Source organism: Esox lucius, chromosome 20 (genome assembly GCF_011004845.1).
Source record: "Esox lucius isolate fEsoLuc1 chromosome 20, fEsoLuc1.pri, whole genome shotgun sequence".
NCBI classification, from domain to species: domain Eukaryota; kingdom Metazoa; phylum Chordata; class Actinopteri; order Esociformes; family Esocidae; genus Esox; species Esox lucius.
Window position 1 is genome coordinate 41,259,899 of NC_047588.1, and position 21,793 is coordinate 41,281,691.

Genomic DNA, 21,793 nt, shown 5'->3' on the forward strand with positions numbered 1-21,793 from the left:
CCGTTTGGCAAACATTAATCATCGTGTCAGACCAGCCTGAGGGCAAAGTTCTAGTTTTTAGACATTTAGAAACATTTTAAAATGTAAAAATGGTATTCTTAAAAGGTTCAGAATTATTTTTTTGTGTGTAGGTGCACGTAAACATACATCCTGGAGAGAAACCTTACTCCTGTTCTGACTGTGGGAAGCGTTTCTCTCAATTAGGTTATGTAAAAACTCACCAATGCATACATATTGCAAGAGAATCCTTACTCATGTTCTGACTGTGGGAAGTGTTTCCATTCCCCTGTTCTGACTGTGCAAAGTGTTTCTCTCGATTCGGTAACGTAGCCTTTTTAATTCCTTGTTTAATGTTTCACTGTTTAATGTTTGTTCATATTTCTTACGATTTTACTTACTTTGAAAAGATGCCCTCCACACAGTACTGTACTTCGATATTTACCAAACTGGCTTGCTATGTTAGCACTGTTGCTTATCTACACACCGAGCCCTGCTAGGTTAGAAGCTACCTATTATCTGCCTGCTCTACTAGTGGTGAGGCCTACTAAATTAGATAGATTAGATTCAACTTTGTTGTCATTGAAGAAGTACAGTACAATGAAATGCAGTTAGCGTCTAACCAGAAGTGCAAATAGAATAGGTCATAAAATGTACAAGTATTAAGTATATGTATATATACTAGTGCCTGCAAGCTAATACAGAGGAATCGAGGACTGTAGAAGGACTGCTGAAGAAGACCCGTCTGTCTTCTCAGATCCTTGTGAACTTCTACCGCTGCACAATCGAGAGCATTCTGACAAACTGCGCCACAGAGTGATTTGGCGGATGCTCCGTGGCCGACCGGAAGGCCCTGCGACGAGTGGTGAAAACCGCCCAGCACATCACTGGTGCCCTGCTCCCAGCCATCATAGACCTCCAGCACATCACTGGTGCCCACCTTCCTGCCATCGTAGACCTCCAGCACAAGCGGTGTGTGTGTAGGGCGCTTGGCATCATCACACCTATGCCATAAACTGTTTGCCCTCCTACCATCAGGCAGGCGGTACAGGTCTCTTTGTTCCACCAGCAGGCTCAGGAACTATTTATTGTCAGTCAGTGACTGAACTAAAATGTGTGATGCCTTTAACAAGCACTTTATCTCTGCTGGTTTTCTTTATGAAAGAAAAAATAGCCAATATAATCCTGACCGACTTATTACTTCTGCCCCTCGGCCCTCTGGGGAAGAGGTAAACAATAACCACTTTTTTAATTTCCCAAAATTCACAGAAAATGAGGTCTTATCTGCATTATCTGCAATTGATTCTAAGAAATCGGTAGGTGCTGACAGTCTGGATCCAGTGTGCCACTGATATCATTGCCAGTACAGTGACACACGTCTTAAACCAAACACTAGTAGAAAACAGCTTTTGTTTTACCATTCCACAAGGGAGGTGATGGTGGGGAATTGGATAATTACTTGTCCTTCTCTAAGCTTGCCTTTTTGGCAAATATTCAAGAGCCATGGGTGAATAAGGAACTACAATCCTTTTTAATTATTAACAAAACTCTTTCCAGCATTCACTCTGGTTTCAGACATTAACACAGTATCACTACAGCCACATGACAACTGCTAATGTAAAAAGGGCTCTTTATAAATACATTTGATTGATTGGTTAATCAATCAAATGAAGATGAAAAAAGGCAAGACATTTTGTGAATTTAGCATAAATCTAATTTGTAACAAGCATGGTACCAAGTGTTAATTTTTACATGTGTAATTACATTACGCAATTATTTACTTTTACTGGGTAATTAAATACGTAATGTACACCCTGAAAATGTGGTGTTACCAGAATTCTTATTATTGTCGTACAGGGTATACATTATACAGAAAATATAGTTATTTATACTGAATTTAAGCTGGTCTGTGCAGAGATATTTCGAGGGTCATGGGCTGAAATTACAAAAAAGGCATCCCCTGATAAATGCCCGCAGCAGAACAGACTGTCAGCTTCTGTGATGCTCATCATGCGTGAATGACATCACGTGTCACGCAGATAGAATACAGCAAGAATGGGCAAAAAGGGCCTTGGTTGCGTCAGAGAGGAAAGGGACAGGGGCTCAAGCCAAAAGATCTGGAAAAGTGCACGATCTTGTGCAAAAGAGATTCACTTAAATGGATCTTCTAGAGAAGTGAATCAGTACATCCAGTTCACTCAAGAGATTTGTTCAAAAAGAACGAATCGTCCATGATCCGCACATCACCACTGGAGTCTATCTGAGCGGGTACCTGTTGTTAATGAGTAATGGTGTTGCAGAACTACGTTTACTCTTATTATAGACCTAAGATGTTAAGTCATAAGGGGATGTAGTATTTTATTGTACACATCGTTTCCTGGGGGGACAAGAATATTGTAGAGGATGTAGACCTTCCCTGTCTTTGATTCACACTCCAGTCCAGTAGGGGGCGGTAATGCAAGATAAAATGTAGTTGCAAACCGCGATTTAAAAGCCACAGAGCTAGAAGAACAATTGGCACGAGTCTGTCTTCTTGGAGCTGTTGGTTCAGTTTTCGAGACATTAGGAATTTTGGGGGGAAATACAAACAGAAATCTAAGTTGCTAAAATGGTAAGTGGTTAAAGAACAGTATTTGTCTTTGTACCTTTGTTCAGTTTTATATAAATACTCTGCGTTGTAACCTGCTAATATATAGTTTTTTGTCCAACTAACTTTACATCTTCTGTTTATGATATGGATCTTTTCGGGGTAGTTGTGTGACTAAATACTTTTTACAAAGAACATTAGGGAAGGATTTCAAGATATTTTATTAACGTTAAGCATGGCACATAGAAACGGATGTACTTGTTTGTTTTGAGCCGAGCAGCGAACGGGAGACAGATTGCAGCGTACCTGATCCACACTTGTGATCAAACGTATTACATTTTATTCACAATATTTTCTAACTGCATAGTAAATATCTTCCCTGCATTATACCGAGACAATTTAATTAAGCGACTCTTTGAGAATACAAGGCCTTAACTGTTTTTAATAAGAGTTTTTTCTCTCCTTCGTTTTTAAAAAAGAATCCTGTCCATTCAAGCACTGTTTAAAAATCTCCATCCACATGAAAACGCAAAAACACGATGTCAAGCACTGTCAAAGAGACTAGGATTCTGCCAGCAGCACTGACGATGGCGTCATAATGGTATTGTAATGAGGAAACGTTCAGAATAGAAGCGCCAACGCCGATCTATAGTGTATACATGGTGTATAATATACAATGTGTATAATTCGTTCTAAAGATGGTGAAGTGTAAAGAGAACATTTTAAAAACAAGTTTTCTAAGGAATGCAAATAATATAATTTATATAGGTTTAAAATAAAATAATTTAAACCACAATATTAAAGCATAAAATGTGTACGACTGTATACCTGAATTTGGCCTATACAAATTGCCTAGACGTTGCGCTGTGGGACATGGCATTTGAGAATTACTAGGGTATAAAGAATCCATTGAGTGTCAATTCATTGGGGGAAAATACAGGATATAACCAGCAGCTATATTGTTCAATTACAGAACCAATATCTTTAGAATGGGAAGGAAAGTCAGATGTCAAGTCAATCCTAAAATTATTACACATTTATGTGACTGTATTTACTTCAGATTTCACTCTTTCAGGAGGGGTTACCAAGGCAAATGAGGGCACAATTCTGCTGCTAAATCACCATGGAGTTGATCAAATCATTTGTCATCTGAATAGAAGGTCAATATATTTCCACTATGCTTGTTATAGAACGTGCAAGATGCATAGAAAATGCAAAAGTCCATCTTAAATCATGTCCATTTTGTTTCCCAGCATCAAACTGGTGCCATAACCCCACTCTATGGCCAAAGTAACCTGGACATCAATTCCCAACCTGGTCTCGGGATTACGCAGACTATTTTATGTAAATCTTTGACACCCAAATTTGTAAGATATATTACATTAGGTAAAGTAACGTTAGAGTAATAATTCAGAATATAAAATGGTAGGCCGTGTTTCAAACCAGGCACCTTCTGCTCTGTAGGTAAGTGCTCTACCCACTGCTCAAAACAGCAACATGCTGTAAGAAAAGGCGAGTAAGGCCATTACTCGTCTGCTAATATCCATGTTCCCTGTGTGGAGCAGTGGGTAGGGCGCCCTCTTTCAGATCTGAACTTTGCCAGTTTGAAACACTGTTTCGTTTTGTGCGATTTAGTAATGAATTATAAGTTTTCGTACCTTTTGTAAAATATGATACATTTGGCGTTCGTATCATATTATACTTTTTAATAGCGTTTGTAACATTATATGTTGGAATAGCGTTCCTAAGACATGTTACGTTTTTCGTGATGTATTATACGTTTTGGTAGTGCATTGTAATGTAACGTGACATAATGCAACATATCATACGTAATCGGGTGCCATGGATTTACGTAAAACAGTTTACGTAGTCCCCTGAGACCACCTTGCATTCCTACTTTATTGAGTCTCCCGGTAAGCAAATTACCAGTGAAATAGTTTACTTTTCATTCCTGCTCTACAAATAGTCTGCAAGCTAGCAATAGCAACGTGCTCGGGACAACTGACCTAGCTAGCAACGTTTGCCTGCCCGGTGTTTAACACCGGTCAGTCTGCAGCTAATACGTTGAGTAGGTGACACTGACAGCAGTAAAGCATGACAACAAAAGCAATAGCTGCAAAACGGAATGACAAGAGGGACAACCAACCAATTACACAGCAACTCTTCGACATAACAAGCGTTATTAATTTAAGCCGGACGGTTTGTCTTGTTTATGCTGTTGAAAAACTTTATTACCCATTCCGGTAGGCTAACAACAATGGTGCGAGTGTGGGTGTAGCAGTGACCTACACGGCGCATTGTAACACCTCTGTTCCTCAGTCAAGTTGGGAGAGTTACTGTACATTTTTGTCCTGCTAGCAAGATTAAAACCAGCACTATTTTGGCTATGTCCACCATTGCAGAAAATTGCCTCATGTGAACAAAGTAGATAACTGTACACACTCTGACTTTACAAGCCAAAATCTGTTTTCCCTGTCTACACCTAAAGTTTTTCAAAATGTCAGTGGTCAGTGACCTAAAACACAGTTTGCCTGTGGTCGAAAGGGGTGTTTCTGTGTTTTGGCCTGTTTTAAAAAATACCTGTGTACGTGTGGACTAGGCCTAAAACTGTCAAGTTCTTACAACCATACTAGTCAATACTGTATTTTTTGTCACTTGTCAAGGAAATGATGAACTGTGATGTGAGAAGTATTTTCCCTCTATGCAGGGGTCAGGTTAAGAGCACCTGAGCAAGGACACGTCAGCTATGACTGATTGTTTTTGTCGTTTCTCCCCCCCCCGATTGTGTTTAGATTTTATTCCCGTCAAACATGTTCATCAGTCATGTATGGGTCTGATTTGGTCTTTATTTTAGCAGATTAAGGAGAAACCCAACCTACTGCTCTCCTTCCACACTGAACCCAAACAAGAGTCACTGGATTCTGATGGTGACAGTGGAGCTCAGTGTTCATTAGTGGACTCAGGGATGACATCAGTGAAGCAGGAAGACTGCAGTCAAACGCTGGGACTGAATGTTACCATTAAATATGAAGAGAAGAATGGGGTGATCATTAAAATGGGAGAGGGGGATTTAATTAATCAAGGTAAGAACTGGGTTTAATGTTGTCAATTTGTTGTTCTTACTAACGAAATGAAGTGGGCGAGGGTGTCTGTATTATCATCAATAATACCAAATAACTTTTTGAACTACTTGACACTTTTGATCTCACTCAACATGTGAAAGAGCGTACGCGCTATCGAGGCCACATTCTAGATCTGGTTATCTCCAAAGGTCTCTATTTCCTCTGTCATGGTTAAAGACTTGGCCCTGTCTGATCATTTCTGTCTTTTTTTTAATCACGAATAACCCCAGATGTTCAAGTGAACTCTGTTTCTGTTAAGAAACAGAAAGTACCAATGCTCAGTTTATGGAGGCCATAACTGTCTCTCCAATAATAAGTGTAAAGTCAGTAGATGTACTCCTGGATAATTTTAATGCCAAAATATTGAATGTCATGGATTTTGTTGTAAAGAAAGTGGAACGGAAGTGGAGATAAACAAAACCACTATGTCAAAATCTACTATGACATCTATAAACAAAGCCTTAGTAGCTTCAACTATGAATTACGTAGGGCTAGACCGCAACATTTATCAGGAATGATCAAGAGGAATAACAACAGTCAGAATGCTGCTGCTAGAATGTTAACCAGGACCAAGAGAACAGAGCACATCACTCCGGTTCTTAAATCTTTGCACTGGCTTCCAGTCAGTTACTGAATAAAGATTTTAAAGTGGTGCTTTTAGTCTATAAATCACTGAATGGTTTAGGCCCTGAATACATTTCTGATATGTTTGAAGAGTGTAAATGAGCAGGGTTCTTAGATCCATGAACACAGGTCAGCTAGTAGAGCCCAGAGTCCAAACTAAACGTGGTCAAAGCTGCATTTAGCAGTTATGCTGCACACAACTGGAATAAACTACCAGAAGATCTTAGACATGTGTAGCAATTTTTTTTAAAGTGTTTTTAATAATTTAAAACACTTCTCTTTTCATGCGCCTATAGAAAAATACATTAAATGAATTTTACTAGCATTTAAAACAAGTTTAAGCTGTAAAAGATCTCTGTAAGAATCTTTAAAATTGAAATAAAAATTTCTGATATTATCACCAATGTTATTTATGTAAAGTGAAAACATTAGCAGGCCAGTCATAGAAACCTGAGGAACCCTTTTCAGTAGATAAGGGCTCGAACCTGTCGACCATGGCCTTCTTTCTTTAAGATTGTCATAAAACCAACGGAAGGCATCAGTGCCCAGTTGAATAGATTACAGCCTGCTCGGAAGGATCGCATGGTCTGCAGTGTCGGAAAGCTTTTGACCAGTCTACAAACAACCCATCACAGTGCTTTCTGTCATCTTATGCATTTGCAATATCATTTACAACAAGCATACTAGCCGTAGTGGTGCTGTGTTTAGATCTAAAACCAGGCTGATTGATGCTAAGATATTTATTCTAAATGATTTGATAGAGATGAGTCGATAATTATCCAAGTCACAACTGTCCCGTCCCTTATGTAATGGCAGGACAAAATCTGCTTTCTACACCTTGGGAGTATTTCCTGTACTTAGTGTTAAGTTGAAGATGTGTGTCACTGAACCAGTAACGATAGGTGCAGCAAAACTGGTCGAAGCTGTCAGCACCTAAGAATTTATTAGTATCTGTGGCACGCAGGGCAGCTAGAACCTCTGCTTCTATTTAATAGCTGGAAACTGAAAACCTTTTTCCAGGGAAACTCATTGTTGAGAACAAGATGGAAAAACCAACTGTCTGGCCAGGATCACATTGGCCACTTTTTCTTTCAAATATAAAACCAGCACAGATTTTTTTTTAAAAAGCGTTTTTGACAGCTACAGTACATTTATTACTCAATGGCCTAAAAATCAGCCGATCCACTGTGGCATCAGTTTTCCTCACCAAATCCATGGCCTGATTCATTTACAGGAAAAGGTTTGATAAATCTGGAGAGAACCAAGAATTAGCTTGATTTCTTACTCAATGATTTTTAAATGGGGCATGTTAAAATGACAAGAGGTAAAAATCTTAAACCGGGTCTATAGAGCAGCAAGTTGACAAGAACTCTGAGTGATATAAGAATAGTTGCTTGCAGTGAGAGGTGTTTATGATGTCTCTTATTAGAGATTATAGGCTACTGGGGTCAGAGTATTTCAGCCTGGTATTTCTAATAAAAGCAACAGGGTAGTGGTCACTGATATTAGCAAAAACCCCACTGGCTGTGTATTTAGGGGGTGGGGGGGGTATTTGTTGGAATAATGTCAGATGGGTTTATTGGGTAAATAGCGGCATGGATTCTGATTTCCAGGAGTGGAATGGATTCTGTTTCCTGGAGTGCTTTACTCCCTGGACAGCCATCCAGGCACCTGAGGCGGGGCAGAAGGGGTGGAACAGACTGGGTCCTTGGTTTAGCGCCTAGCCTGGGCCATGGCTCATTCAAGGGGTCAGAGTGGAGTTTCACTGTTACAGGCTCACCAGAAGTGGAGGTGCCGGGCCAGCGGCAGGTGATGTTGTTCAAACCCCATTGAGCTGGTTTGAGATTAACTGAGCAGAAGGGTGAAAGCAAAACAACCCACAAGTGCCAAACTATTCTGCAACAATATTGGGAAGGACTTTATGAACAATATTTTTTCAGTTGTAAAAAGAATGGCACAAGTGTGTTCGGTTGTTATGTCTGCAAAAGGTGTCTACATTGATGAATCATACATTTAGATTACATTTTGTTAAACAGCACTTCCATAATTTCTTTTTGTCACAATTGTTTTTGTTCCATGATTTAAATTTGAGTACATTAAGTGTGAATTTCAATAAAAACATTTGACCGGTTGTATATGTATTTGCGCAATAGATCAGAAAATTTGCTATAGAATAGTGTCAATAACAAGCAAGTTGTTTAAAGAGAACTGAACCTTGATTTACAGATTCATCTGAGCTAATCGTTAATTCAAAGATATAGAAGCAAGTTAAAAAATTGAAAATATGTGTTGAGAGCCGACTAACTTTTCTGATGTCTGTCACACAGATGAGATTCCTGAAGTGGACACACTTGGAGATAAACAACAGGAAGACTACAGTGATAAGGAGTCTCACCACTGCCCCCATTGTGAAAAACATTTCTTATCTCTACCAACGTTAAAAAGACATATTAACATGCATACTGGAGAGTACTCCTGTTCTGACTGTGGGAAGATTTTCTCTCAATTAGGTAGCCTTAAAGCTCACCAGCGTATTCATACTGGAGAGAAACCTTACTCCTGTTCTGATTGTGGGAAGTGTTTTATTACATCATCTGAACTTATTATGCACCAGAGAGTGCATACAGGTGAGAAGCCATACTCCTGTTCTGAATGTGGGAAGAGTTTCTCTCAATTAGGTAGCCTTAAAGCTCACCAGCGTATTCATTCTGGAGAGAAACCGTACTCCTGTTCTGATTGTGGGAAGAGTTTTATTACGTCATCTGAACGTACTATGCACCAGAGAGTGCACACAGGTGAGAAGCCTTACAATTGTTCTGAATGTGGGAATAGCTTCTCTCAATCAAGTCAGTTTAAAGCTCACCAGCGCATACATACTGGAAAGAAACCTTACTCCTGTTCTGACTGTGGGAAGTGTTTTATTAGATCATTTGAACTTACTATTCATAAGAGAATGCACACAGGTGAGAAACCTTACGTTTGTTCTGACTGTGGAAAGTGTTTCTTTAGATCATCTCAACGTGCAATCCATCAGAGAGTGCACACAGGTGAGAAGCCTTACTCCTGTTCTGACTGTGGGAAGTGTTTTATTAGATCCTCTAATCTTACTAGACATCAGAGAGTGCACACAGGAGAGAAGCCTTATTCCTGCTCTGACTGTGGCAAGAGTTTCATTACATCATCTGGTCTTACTACTCATCAGAGGGTGCACACAGGAGAGAAGCCTTACTCCTGTTCTGACTGTGGGAAGTGTTTCTCTCAATTAGGTAACCTTAAAGCTCACCAGCGCATACATGCTGAAGAGAAGTCATTCTCCTGTTCTTAATGTGGGAAGTGTTTTTCATCATCTGCACTTAAAGTCAGAGATGAGAAACCATTCTTTTGTCCTGACTGTGGGAATAGTTTCATTAGCAAGCAAGCAAGTTTATGTATATAGCACAATTCCTACATAGAAACGGTTCAATGTGCTTTACAAATAAATAAAATCACAATAGTACAAAAACAAATACTAGAATAAAAAACACTAAAACATGGGAGACTTTAACCACCTTATTGATTAAACATGGGGGACTTTAACCACCTTATTGATAAAACATGGGGGACTAAACCACCTTAATTGAAAACATAAATAGAATAAAAACAAAAATGGTAGATTCCATAGTTGATTCCATGTTTAAGCAATAAAAGTTGTACGGCTAACAGATTGGTTACGTTTAAGTGTTCTGTCAAAGGCATGTGAAAAAAAGTGTTTTTAACCTGGATTTAAACATTGATATGTTTTGGGCATGTCTAAGATCTTCTGGTAGTTTATTCCAGTTGCATGTAGTGTTGCTAAATGCAGCTTTTCCATGTACACTCACCTAAAGTATTATTAGGAACACCATACTAATACTGTGTTTGACCCCCTTTCGCCTTCAGAACTGCCTTAATTCTACATGGCATTGATTAAAAAAAAGTGCATAAAGGGCTCAAAATGTCTGTGAAAGAGCCCTTGCGCATTTGACAATGGGACAGCCCTAAGTCCTCACAGACTTAGCGAGAACGCGCTTCAAAGTCCGTGAGTCTATGAGTGTGGACATTGGGACTGGGCCATTATCTGATTTTAGGGAGACTGGTCTAGGCAGGAGAATGAGCGTAGGTTCTCATGGTTGACCCCACACTCCTGAACAGTAGGTGGCGGTATGTGCACGTTTATGTTGACTGCGAAGAAGACGAAGTAGTAAAAAACAGTTTACAAAAGTTATTGTTACAGTTGATTTAATTTTCAAGACAACCGGGAAATACGAACAGAAATCAGAGGCGCTAAAATGGTAAGTGGTAAATAAAATAACTGTATTTTTCTTTGACTTTGTTCTGTTCAATATACATCGATTACACGCGTTGTAACCGTTCCCTGCTGTGCGGCTCCGACTTAAAGGCAAGCCTAATTCAGCCCGCTGCGATTACAAGGGATGAGTGTTGTTTTCCCTGGCTGGTTTCGATCCACGATTTTCTATGTGCCATATTTTGTATTCAACCATTATGCTATTTAAACAAGGGGAATGCAGCTTTTACCTCAGGCATTTGCTGAAATTACCTGTACAACAGAACATTTATTAATGGAACTAAAGTGCACTCTTGTACACTTTAGCTAATGGCTATACAGTACCTATAATGAAAACAATTACTAGTCACTCCGTGTCTGGTTCGTTTCTTTAGAAAACTGTAACAATATTTAAGCCTCACGTAATACAATTATTCGTTTAAATATATGAAATTCATGCTATAACGGCTGAACAGTGCCGAGTGTGTAAATATTTCTGAGAAAAAAGTTGGAACGTCTGAAAGGGGAATACGCTCGGTGCACCAGCGTAGTGACGAACGTCCGCTTTTGTCTAGATGTCGGCATTACAGTTTCCCTTTTACTTCCTGTGCTCATCCGCATTTGTAAACACCTGAACTCACAAGATGAGTGATGCTGTTGTACGGAAAAAAAAGAAATATAATGTACGTAACTCATTTAAGTTTCAAAGTATTTTGGGTGGGTCCAAAGAGCACTGTTGTGTGCCACTTTGCTCGGCTTCAGGTCGTTATAATAGCCATTTGAGCTTCCACCGCTTCCCGAAAGACAGTGGTCTCCGTGCACGATGGATCCACCAAATAAGGAGGGTGGAATTTTCGGTGACCCCCCACACTAAGGTCTGCAGCCGACATTTCCAAGACCATGAAATCCTCACTACAGCTAAGTGTAGACGGGTTTTAGCAGCAGGTTCTGTTCCTTCCTTATTTGAGTGGAATAATTATGCGAAGAAGTTACGGGCCGGTGTTTGGGAGCGCCGATCTCTACCAACAAGTCCGGAACCTGACCCGGTGGAGCCAGAAGAGGACATCGAGCAACCCGTCATGGTCGTTAGAGTATGTATAATATGCCTAATGCATCACATCAAGACCCATAATAGTTTTTCTTTGAAACATGGTAGCGTAAATGAATGACTGAGTTGAGGAAAACTAGAATAAGAACGCATTTAACCCGGAGGGGATTGGCTAGGTAAACTTACCTGCCTACTGTCTAATGAAGTTTTCTTTAGATTTGAGAGTTATATTAAATGTAAATTACCTTCGCTAAATCCCCAGGAATATTAGGAAGGGTTATTAAAGTAACAAGCTTGTAAGTGTTGGCTGAACCTGAATTTGTTCTTGTACTTATCAATCCTAACTTCACCATACACTCAAACTGTGAGGTTTCTCAGCTTTCCTCATGGACCTTTAGCACAATGCCCTGACCACGACTTCCCCTGTGTCCTCATCTTTATTAGAAACTGAAAGGGGCAGAAAATACAAATGATAATACCAAAAACAGACAGTTTGCGTTTAAAATGAAGAAAACAAGCTTCTATACTACACTAAAAATGAACACGTCGCTAACTAGCTAGCTTAGCCGCTAGCCGGCCGGCACACCACAGTAAACTACTTACCCTCGTAGTTGTGCAGATAACTCGATATGTAGAGCTTGAATCCCTTGTTCCGTGTGCTTGTTAGAGCAGGGGACCAGGCATCAACAATTCGATGGACATCACTGATGATTATTTTAGGCAGGTCTTGTATCTACATCTACTAAAAACTAACATTTTGGGTGCTGCTGGTAAACCGGAAACTGATATGCTGTCTTCTGGCTACCGCGGAAGTTCGTCACTACGCTTGTGCACAGAGCCTATTGAACCTATTGAAGGTCGGGGATGTTCCTACAAGATCACAGGGCCTCCTTGTATTCAGTCCACCTCTGTATGGTCTCATAAAATGTTTGCTGAAATAACGGGGTAATAGAATGTTTACTAACAGAACCAGTGTACTCTTGTACAAAGATAACTAAATGGTCGGCCATACAATAACAGTTGAATAGCTAACAACTATGCTATGTGAGCTGAGGATATCAAAAACATTGGTTGAATCTCAAATCGCATTTTAAATACATTTTACTACATGCACATACTTCGCGGATGATAAAGTACCTACTGTTTTAACTGTAATAAACTAGTATGCCAGTATTGGGACTGATCGGGACATAATACCTCGTCTCCCATTAACATCACGCCAAGGTTGAATATTTAGCTGGACCCCATTAAGGATTGTGTAAAACGTTTCATATTAAGATTACTTCCACCACAAATAGCGTCTATGAACTGTATGGTCTTTATTAGCCATTAAGAGGCGTACTAGTATATACTTACTACTTGGAATAGTCATAAGAATTGAGCAATCGCTAGAGAGACTGAAGATGAACTTTACACTGCCAAAGCTATTTCATTTCATGGCACAACAACGTTCGTTTTTCTTTCATTTGTGAATGAAATTGATACAGTAATCATCAATATAGGTGACGATAAATGATATTTATTGTCAAGTGAAAAGACAAGAGAATCATGGAAACCCCTCCTTTTCTTACTGTGCAAGGGGTTGTGGTCTACATTGAATATAAAAAGTCTACACATCCCTGCTAAAATGCCAGGTTCTTGTGATGTAAAAGAATGAGACAAAGATGAATCATGTCAGAACTTTTTCCACCTTTAATGTGACTTACAACGTGAAAAATTCAATCAAAAAACAAACTGAAATCTTTGAGGAGGAAATATAAATAACTAAAAATAACCATGTTTTACCGTTGTTTCATTTTTGTTCAGTATTTGTTTTAATCATATTTTTACAATTTTATGTAATTTTTAAATGGGGACCTCGGCGTAGTTCTTTTGTATTTTTGAGTTTTTTCTTTATGATGGAGGAGCTAAGACAGCTGTTGGAGGAACGGATCAACCGCTTAGAAGATTTAGTCACCAAAGCGCTCCCCCAGTCGGACTATGGGTCCTGTCCGGTAAGTGAAACAACAAATGCTAATGCTAACATAGCACAACAAGCTAACCAAGAAATCGAATAAGAGAGCACCAACCCTCAATCCACCACCCGAACTCACTCTGCAAAACAGGTACGAATCACTGACTCAGAACGAAATGTGTGTAAATGAACCTAGGGAAGCTAACCACAACACTAGCATTAGGGTTAACCAAAATCCAAGAAAGAGTCCTAAAACCACTGATAGGACGAGGGAAAGAAGAAATGTTGCTAACTCCACATCTGATGAACCTGATACCACCTTGATTGGGGATGACATAATCAAGCATATCAGAATGCCAAAGACTGAAAACCTAACCATGGCTGACACATCGGTCAGAGAGCTAACAGAAATGTTGCCAGTTATTCTCTCTACACATCCAAGCAACATGCAGATTATTATACACATTGGGACTTTTGACATTCTACAAAGGAAAACTGGCTCTGAGATCCTGAAAAATCATTTTTCTATGCTACTTGAGAAGAAAAAAAAACTTTCAATAACATGTTTTCATCTCAGGCCCAATTCCAACCTTGGGGAAAGGAATTGGTCAACTAGTAGAGCCCATAGTCCAAACTAAACATAGAGAAGCTGCGTTTAGCACTTATGCTGGATTAAACTACCAGAAGGTCTTAGACGTGCCCCGAACGTATCCATATTTAAATCCAGGTTAAAAACACTTCTCTTTTCACGTGCCTGTGACTGAGCACTTAAACTTAACCACACTGTTTAGCCTTATAGCTTCCTAAGTTTTTATCCCATTTTTAATCTTTATATGTTTACTTATTGTATTTTTTATTATTGTGATGTTTTCATATTATGATGCTGCCACCACCATGCTTCATTGTGGGTATGGTGTTCTTTGGGTGATGTGAAGAGTTGTTTTTGCGCCAAACATACCTGTTGGAATTATGTCCAAAAAGTTCAACCTTGGTTTCATCAAACCATAACACATTTTCCTACGTGCTTGGATGTTTTTCTTTGTAAGAAAAGGCTTCCGTCTTGCCACCCTACCCCATAGCCCATTCATATTAATATTGTTGTCACATGTAGCACATAGTCAATACTTGCCAGAAATTCCTGCAGTTCCTTTAATGGTTCTGTAGGCCTCTTGGAAGCCTCCCTGACCAGTTTTCTTCTCGTCTTTTCATCAATTTTGGAGGGACGTCCAGTTCTTGGTAATGTCTCTTTTGTGCCATATCTTCTCCACTTGATGATATCACTGTTCCATGGTATATCTAATGCGTTGGAAATTATTTTGTACTCTCCTCCTGACTGATATCTTTCAGCAATGAGATCCCTCTGATGCTTTGCAAGCTCTCTGCGGACCATTGCTTTTGTTCTGAGATGCAACTAAGAAAATAATCGGGAAAACAACTGAACTTTATTTGTGATTAATCAGAGTCACTTTAAATGATGGCAGGTGTGTAATTACCTCTATTTAACATGAGTTTGAACGTGATTGGTAAATTCTGAACACAGCCACATCCCCAGTTATAAGACGGTGTGCACACTTATGCAACCAGGTTATTGTAAGAATCTTCATTTTCCCCCTTGAAGATTTGAGTTGGTTTTTGAATTCAATTGTACACATTATAAGTCACGTTAAAAGTGGAAAATTTTCTGACATTATTTATCTTTGTCTCATTCTTTTACATCATAGAACCCTAGCATTTTAACAGGGGTTTGTAGACTTTTTATAGCCAATGTATATGACCCCAAAAAAGCATGGGCATATGGGTACTTAAAAAATCCACCAGATATAGTTGCAATATAATTAAACAGTTTTATTTTAGGCTTACTATAATGCAGCTACTGAATATTTTTTCTATCCTGAAAAAATCCTAATGCATACTTTGTTCTGTCCGTGGCAATGATCGAACACTGGTCGCCGACATGGCAGTCTGCATTTCTAACCTCTACGCTATAGTAGTCAGTCACTCAGTAAGAGACATTTGCTCATTTGATTACGCAGTCCGGCAAAAAGGCTAGTAAAATTGTAAATTTCTCACAACTATATTATTGGGCAATGTATTTTAGTTATTTTCCCTCATTGTGTTTTTTATTCCTGTCAAACATGTTCATCAGTCATGTATGAGTCTGATTTTGTCTTTTTTTTAGCAGATGGAGGACAAATCCAGCCTGCTGCTCTCCTTCCAAACTAAACCCAAACAAGAGTCAATGGATGCTGATTGTGACAGTGTAGCTCAGTGTTCATTGGTGGATTCAGAGATGACATCAGTGAAGCAGGAAGACTGCAGTCAAATGCTAGGACTGAATTTTAAAATTAAAGATGAAGAGAAGACGATTGGGCATGTCATTAAAAAGGAAGAGGGGGATTTATTCAAGGTAAGAACTGGTTTCATCAAGAGGGTTTAATGTTGTCAATTTGTTGTTCTTACTAATGAAAGGGGTTGATGATTTTTAATGCTGCTGTCTGTATTCTCCATATTGGTATACTTTTTAGTTGTCTGGTCCCTCTTTGTCCAGAATCTCCTGAAACATGTCATGCATGCCCTGTCCGTTCGTGTGCTCTTGCTTTGTGGGTGATCAGCTCTTTCTTTACCATGACTTTCATTTCCTGCACCAGTAGCAGGCCTATCCATCAGTTGCGCTGTTTTTCATGCACATTGTTTAACATCCTCATCAGTAGAAGCTGTCTATTCCACTGCCTGGCGACACCTTGCTCTAGCCTTGTTGGTTTCATCCCCAACTGGATCTGCACAGCCTGCAGGTGTGAGTAGGCCAGGGGTGAGTGTTTGAAGTGCCCAAGATGCTGCGCTGGCACAGAACGCTGTCATGGATAGCTGCGCTGTCTCACAACGCCGTCATGGACAGCTGCGCTGTCTCACAACGTCGTCATGGACAGCTGCGCTGTCTCACAACGCCATCATGGACAGCTGCGCTGGCACAGAACGCCATCATGGACAGCTGCGCTGGCACAGAACGCCATCATGGACAGCTGCGCTGACACCATGCACTTTGGTTTTGTCTAATTTCCAGGTTTCAGAGAGGATGAGTCTTTCAGAAATTAAGGTGGGGAGAATTTCACCACTCTCTGAAATACGCATCATCTACAGTACATAGTAGTGGTGTAACGTCATGGTTCAGTAGGATTTTGGTACATTGGAAAAAAGTAATGCAACCTATTGCTTGTTATTTATGTTTTCTAACTCTACTGTCTTAACTCTCTTCATTGCAGTAAGATTTCTCCTAATATCTGCAACAGTAATGCTTTAACATTCAATTTTAATCAAGTTTTTAGGGGATAATCAAAATGGCTTGTCAAATTGTCAATTTCTCACAACTATACTGTTCAGTAATGTATTGTTTGTTGTCACTTGCCAAAGAAATGATAATCCATGATATAAGTATTCGAGCCTCTTCAGTCGGGGTTCTGGCCCCTCCATGGCAGCACATCACCCATATCCTACGGGAAATCCATTGACTACCCAATCAATCCGTGACTCTGAATCTGATACCCTCTTCATCCAATGCTTCAAGCCTCCTCTGTTCAAACAAGCCTTCCCCTAGCCCCTGCCCTTTGCCCTCGTCCATTATGTCCGAGTCCTTTTCTGTGTATTGTCCAAACGCTCTCCCTGGATGTTGAGTGTTTTGTACCTGATGTAAAGCATGTTTGGGTCCCAGAAAAGCATTCAGTGTATAATAATACTATATAATAATATAAGGTCTGTGTATAATAATCATCATCATGATAATAACAATAATTATTATTATTATTGAGGTATTTGCCGTCTGGGGTCAGGTTAAGTAAAACACACCTCATCTAGGACTCAGGTCTGTTATGACTGTGATTGTGTCGTTCTTTCCCCCATTGTTACTATATTAGATTCCCATCAAACATTAATCTGTTGTGTTTGGATCTGATTTTGGTCTTTATTTTAGGAGATGGAGGACAAACCCAGCCTGCTGCTCTCCTTCCACACTGAGATCAAACAAGAGTCGCTGGATTCTGATTGTGACAGTGGAGCTCAATGTTCATTGGTGGATTCAGAGATGACATCAGTGAAGCAGGAAGACAAAAGACGAATGCTGGAACCTAATGTTAAAATTAAAGATGAAGATGAGAAGAATGGGGTTGAAATTAAAAAGGAAGAGGGGGACTTACTTAATCAAGGTAAGAACTGGTTCCTCAAGAGGGTTTAATGTTGTCAATTTGTTGTTCTTTCCAATGAAAGGGGTTGATAATTTTTCATGCTCTGTCTGTACTGTCCATTATGTTATACTTATTTTTTGTCATCTCAGAAAGGAAAACTTTACAGAATATTTTAACCATGTCCTCCAGTCCACAGTCTAGGTTTTAGCCTGATCTATGCCCCTAGATGACAAGTGTCTGGAAAGGCCCGTGGTTATTTTTAATTGGCCAGCATCTCACATAGAGGGAGAGGCATGGTCAGCAGGGATTTCCTGGTCTCATTGTGGTCTAGCAACTCCCTCTGGTGGCTTGGGCATCTGAAACGCTGACTGAGGTGGTCAGATAGTGAACGTGCCCTCACACAAGCCTTTAACTCTTCTAAATCGGTTGCCTGTTTTTGCAATGAGAAGGCTGGGGATCATATAGTTATGGCAGGGTGGGGAAGTGCATCCAGAAATGGAAGACAATATGGATGTCTTGCTTTCAGTTAAATGGTTGTGGGAGAGCAACAAACACACTTTGACAATACATTTAATCCTAAAGTACAAAATCAAAGTTGTTTTTGTGGTCTTTCTTAAAGACTGGCTGGGCAGTTCTGGGAAAATGTATACACGTAATCCACCGTAATTCAAATCAGAAAATGACACCTTCACATACAGTGGGTACGGACTCTTTTACATTTTTCACTCTTTGTCTCATTGCAGCCATTTGCTAAAATCAAAAAAGTTCATTTTATTTCTCATTAATGTACATTCAGCACCCCATCTTGACAAAAAAACTGAAATGTAGAAATTATTGCAAATTTATTAAAAAAGAAAAACTGAAATATCACATGGTCATAAGCATTCAGACCCTTTGCTCAGTATTGAGTAGAAGCACCCTTTTGAGCTAGTACAGCCATGAATCTTCTTGGGAATGATAAAAGTTGGGATTTGGATTTGGGAATCCTCTGCCATTCTTCCTTGCAGATCCTCTCCAGTTCCGTCAGGTTGGATGGTGAACGTTGGTGGACAGCCATTTTCAGGTCTATCCAGAGATGCTCAATTGGGTTTAGGTCAGGGCTCTGGCTGGGCCAGTCAAGAATGGTCACAGAGTTGTTCCGAAGCCACTCCTTTGTTATTTTAGCTGTGTGCTTAGGGTCATTGTCTTGTTGGAAGGTGAACCTTCGGCCCAGTCTGAGGTCCTGAGCACTCTGGATGAGGTTTTCTTCCAGGATGTCTTTGTACTTGGCTGCATTAATCTTTCTTTCAATTGCAACCAGTCGTCCTGTCCCTGCAGCTGAAAAACACCCCCATAGCATAATGCTGCCATCAACATATTTCACTGTTGGGATCGTATTGGGCAGGTGATGAGCAGTGCCTAGTTTTTCTCCACACATACCCATACATACTTAGAATGAATTCCAAAAAGTTCAATCTTGGTCTCATCAGACCAGACATTCTTATTTCTCATAGTCTGGGAGTCCTTCATGTGTTTTTTGGCAAACTCTATGCAGGCTTTCATATGTCTTGCACTGAGGAGAGGCTTCCGTCGGGCCACTCTGCCATAAAGCCCCGACTGGTGGAGGGCTGCAGTGATAGTTGACTTTGTGGAACTTTCTCCCGTCTCCCTACTGCATCTCTGGAGCTCAGCCACAGTGATCTTTGGGTTCTTCTTTACCTCTCTCACCAAGGCTCTTCTCCCACGATTGCTCAGTTTGGCTGGACGGCCAGGTCTAGGAAGAGTTCTGGTCGTCCCAAACTTCTTCCATTTAAGGATTATGGAGGCCACTGTGCTCTTAGGAACCTTGAGTGCTGCAGAAATTATTTTGTAACCTTGGCCGGATCTGTGCCTTGTCACAATTATGTCTCTGAGCTCCTTGGGCAGTTCCTTCAACCTCATGATTCTCATTTGCTCTGACATGCACTGTGAGCTGTAAGGTCTTATATACAAACCCGATTCCAAAAAAGTTGGGACACTGTACAAATTGTGAGTAAGAAAGGAATGAAATAATTTACAAATCTCAAACTTATATTTAATTCACAATAGAATATAGATAACATATCGAATGTTGAAAGTGAGACATTTTGTAATGTCATGCCAAATATTGGCTCATTTTGGATTTCAGGGTCAAGGCTGGAAAACCATACTGGATGTCCGTGATCTTCAGGCCCTCAGACGGCACTGCATCACATACAGGAATGATACTGTAATGGAAATCACAACATGGCCTCAGGAATTCGCCATTGCCGGCTAAAACTCTAAAGGTCTGAAAAGAAGCCGTATCTAAACAGGATCCAGAAGCGCAGGCTTTTTCTCTGGGACAAGGATCATTTAAAATGGACTGTGGAAAAGTATTCTGTGGTCAGACGAATCAAAATTTGAAGTTCATTTTGGAAAACTGGGACGCCATGTCATCCAGACTAAAGAGGACAAGGACAACCCAAGTTGTTATCAGCGCTCAGTTCAGAAGCCTGCATCTCTGATGGTATGGGGTTGCATGAGGGCGTGTGGCATAGGCAGCCTTCACATATTATTCTTCTTCTTCTTCTCCAGGGCCATTTTCAGAGGTCCATAGCTCGGTCCCCTCTGGTTCAAAATGCTCCAAACTTTGCCTGATTGTGCCCATACTTCTCATGGTGGCGCTGTACCACTCAGTCGAAAATGGAAAAAGTGAAGCTCAGATCTCATGAACCAAATGTTGTAGAGACACGCAACCAAGTTCCAGATTTACCCCTTCTCATGCTGACCAAAAAAGTCTCTGGGGTCTTTCAAATTCCCAGCTTGGATTTTCCTTCATTTTGAATTTGATGAAAAACACGTTAACAACATCTCCTCCGAGACCGCTGAACGGATTTGCATGCCGTTTGGTGTGAAGGACCTTTGAACCATTATCTTTAAATGTTATATAAGGAAAGTTGATATCTCAAACAAAATGGCCGAAATTAGCGAATGAAATTGAGCTGGACGGGTCTATGACTTTAGACGTCCATTAAACCCAAACAGAACATCAAACAGCTACGCAACGAAGCATACTCGTAAATGTGTCTGCTAGGAATGGACAGGAAAACTCCCATACAGAAATACTGCTTGGTGGCACTATAAACATAACCGATGGTTCTCACGGTTTTGCCATTGATAAAAAAGCACTTAAACGATTTCCTCCGAAACAGCTGAATGATTTGGATGACAGTTGGTGTAAAGGACAACTGGAACATTGTCTTTAAAAGTTATATTATTGTTTCTGGTGGATTTTCAAAACATGCATCTGTGTGCTATTTCGGGTATTATAGATCCCAACCCGATGAGACTATTCAGTCTGCCTGCCGGCCCTGTGGTGTAGTGGGGACATCCCGGTCTTTCAATATTGTGACCCCAGTTTGATTCCCTTCTCAGACATTCCAAATTCTATATCCCATAAATGCCTTTCCACAGTACATATCTGAAATACCATGATATTCATTTATTTGCTAGAAATATTGTATTACGTGACCCTTTTTCTGCTGTTATTGTTTTCCAAAGAAAGGAACCAGCCATGGAGTGATTGGAGTCATTGATTTCATTATAAGTAGGATGTATAGCTATTAGCTAGCCATCTATAATAATCTTTGTACGACAGTACACTTTAGTTCCGTTACAAACGTTTTGTTGCCAACTTTATCTCAGCAAAATTGTAATGGCTGTGGTAAAATTTACATTTGGAGAGGATAGAGAGTAGGGACAACAAGTAGCCTCTTTGGTGTAGTGGGAACGTCCCTGTTCTTCAATATTCTGAGCCTGGTTCAATGCCCCTTTGAGATGTTCCAAATATTGTATTTCAGAAATGTATATCCACTTGGTACTTTTCACCCTTCACACAACAATATACACTCACCTAAAGGATTATTAGGAATACCATACTAATACTGTGCTTGACCCCCTTTCGCCTTCAGAACTGCCTTAATTCTACATGGCATTGATTCAAC

General features: G+C 40.0%; 2 protein-coding genes across 7 annotated transcripts in view; both read left to right on the forward strand.

The window, feature by feature from the left end:
• The first annotated feature begins 2,512 nt into the window (after window positions 1-2,512).
• On the forward strand, window positions 2,513-10,134 carry LOC105027432 (oocyte zinc finger protein XlCOF6.1-like). The gene is made up of 3 exons (XM_013131458.3): window positions 2,513-2,608; window positions 5,439-5,667; window positions 8,658-10,134. The coding sequence occupies exons 1-3, from the start codon at window positions 2,606-2,608 to the stop codon at window positions 9,653-9,655; spliced, it is 1,230 nt and encodes a 409-aa protein (XP_012986912.2). The 5' UTR covers window positions 2,513-2,605; the 3' UTR covers window positions 9,656-10,134.
• A 149-nt stretch (window positions 10,135-10,283) lies between these two features.
• Window positions 10,284-21,793, forward strand: part of LOC105027450 (zinc finger protein OZF-like) — a 541,343-nt gene continuing 529,833 nt past the window's right edge. For 2 of the 6 annotated variants that reach the window (XM_029115990.2, XM_020040903.2), the window contains exons 1-3: window positions 11,245-11,724; window positions 15,815-16,042; window positions 17,600-17,831. In XM_029115990.2, coding sequence (XP_028971823.2) covers window positions 11,278-11,724; window positions 15,815-16,042; window positions 17,600-17,831 — 907 coding nt within the window. In that variant the 5' untranslated portion in view covers window positions 11,245-11,277. Of the gene's footprint in view, window positions 10,641-11,240; window positions 11,725-15,814; window positions 16,043-17,599; window positions 17,832-21,793 lie in introns of those variants that run through there. The other 4 variants (XM_029115992.2, XM_034288563.1, XM_034288564.1 and 1 more) reach the window with 4 other exon arrangements.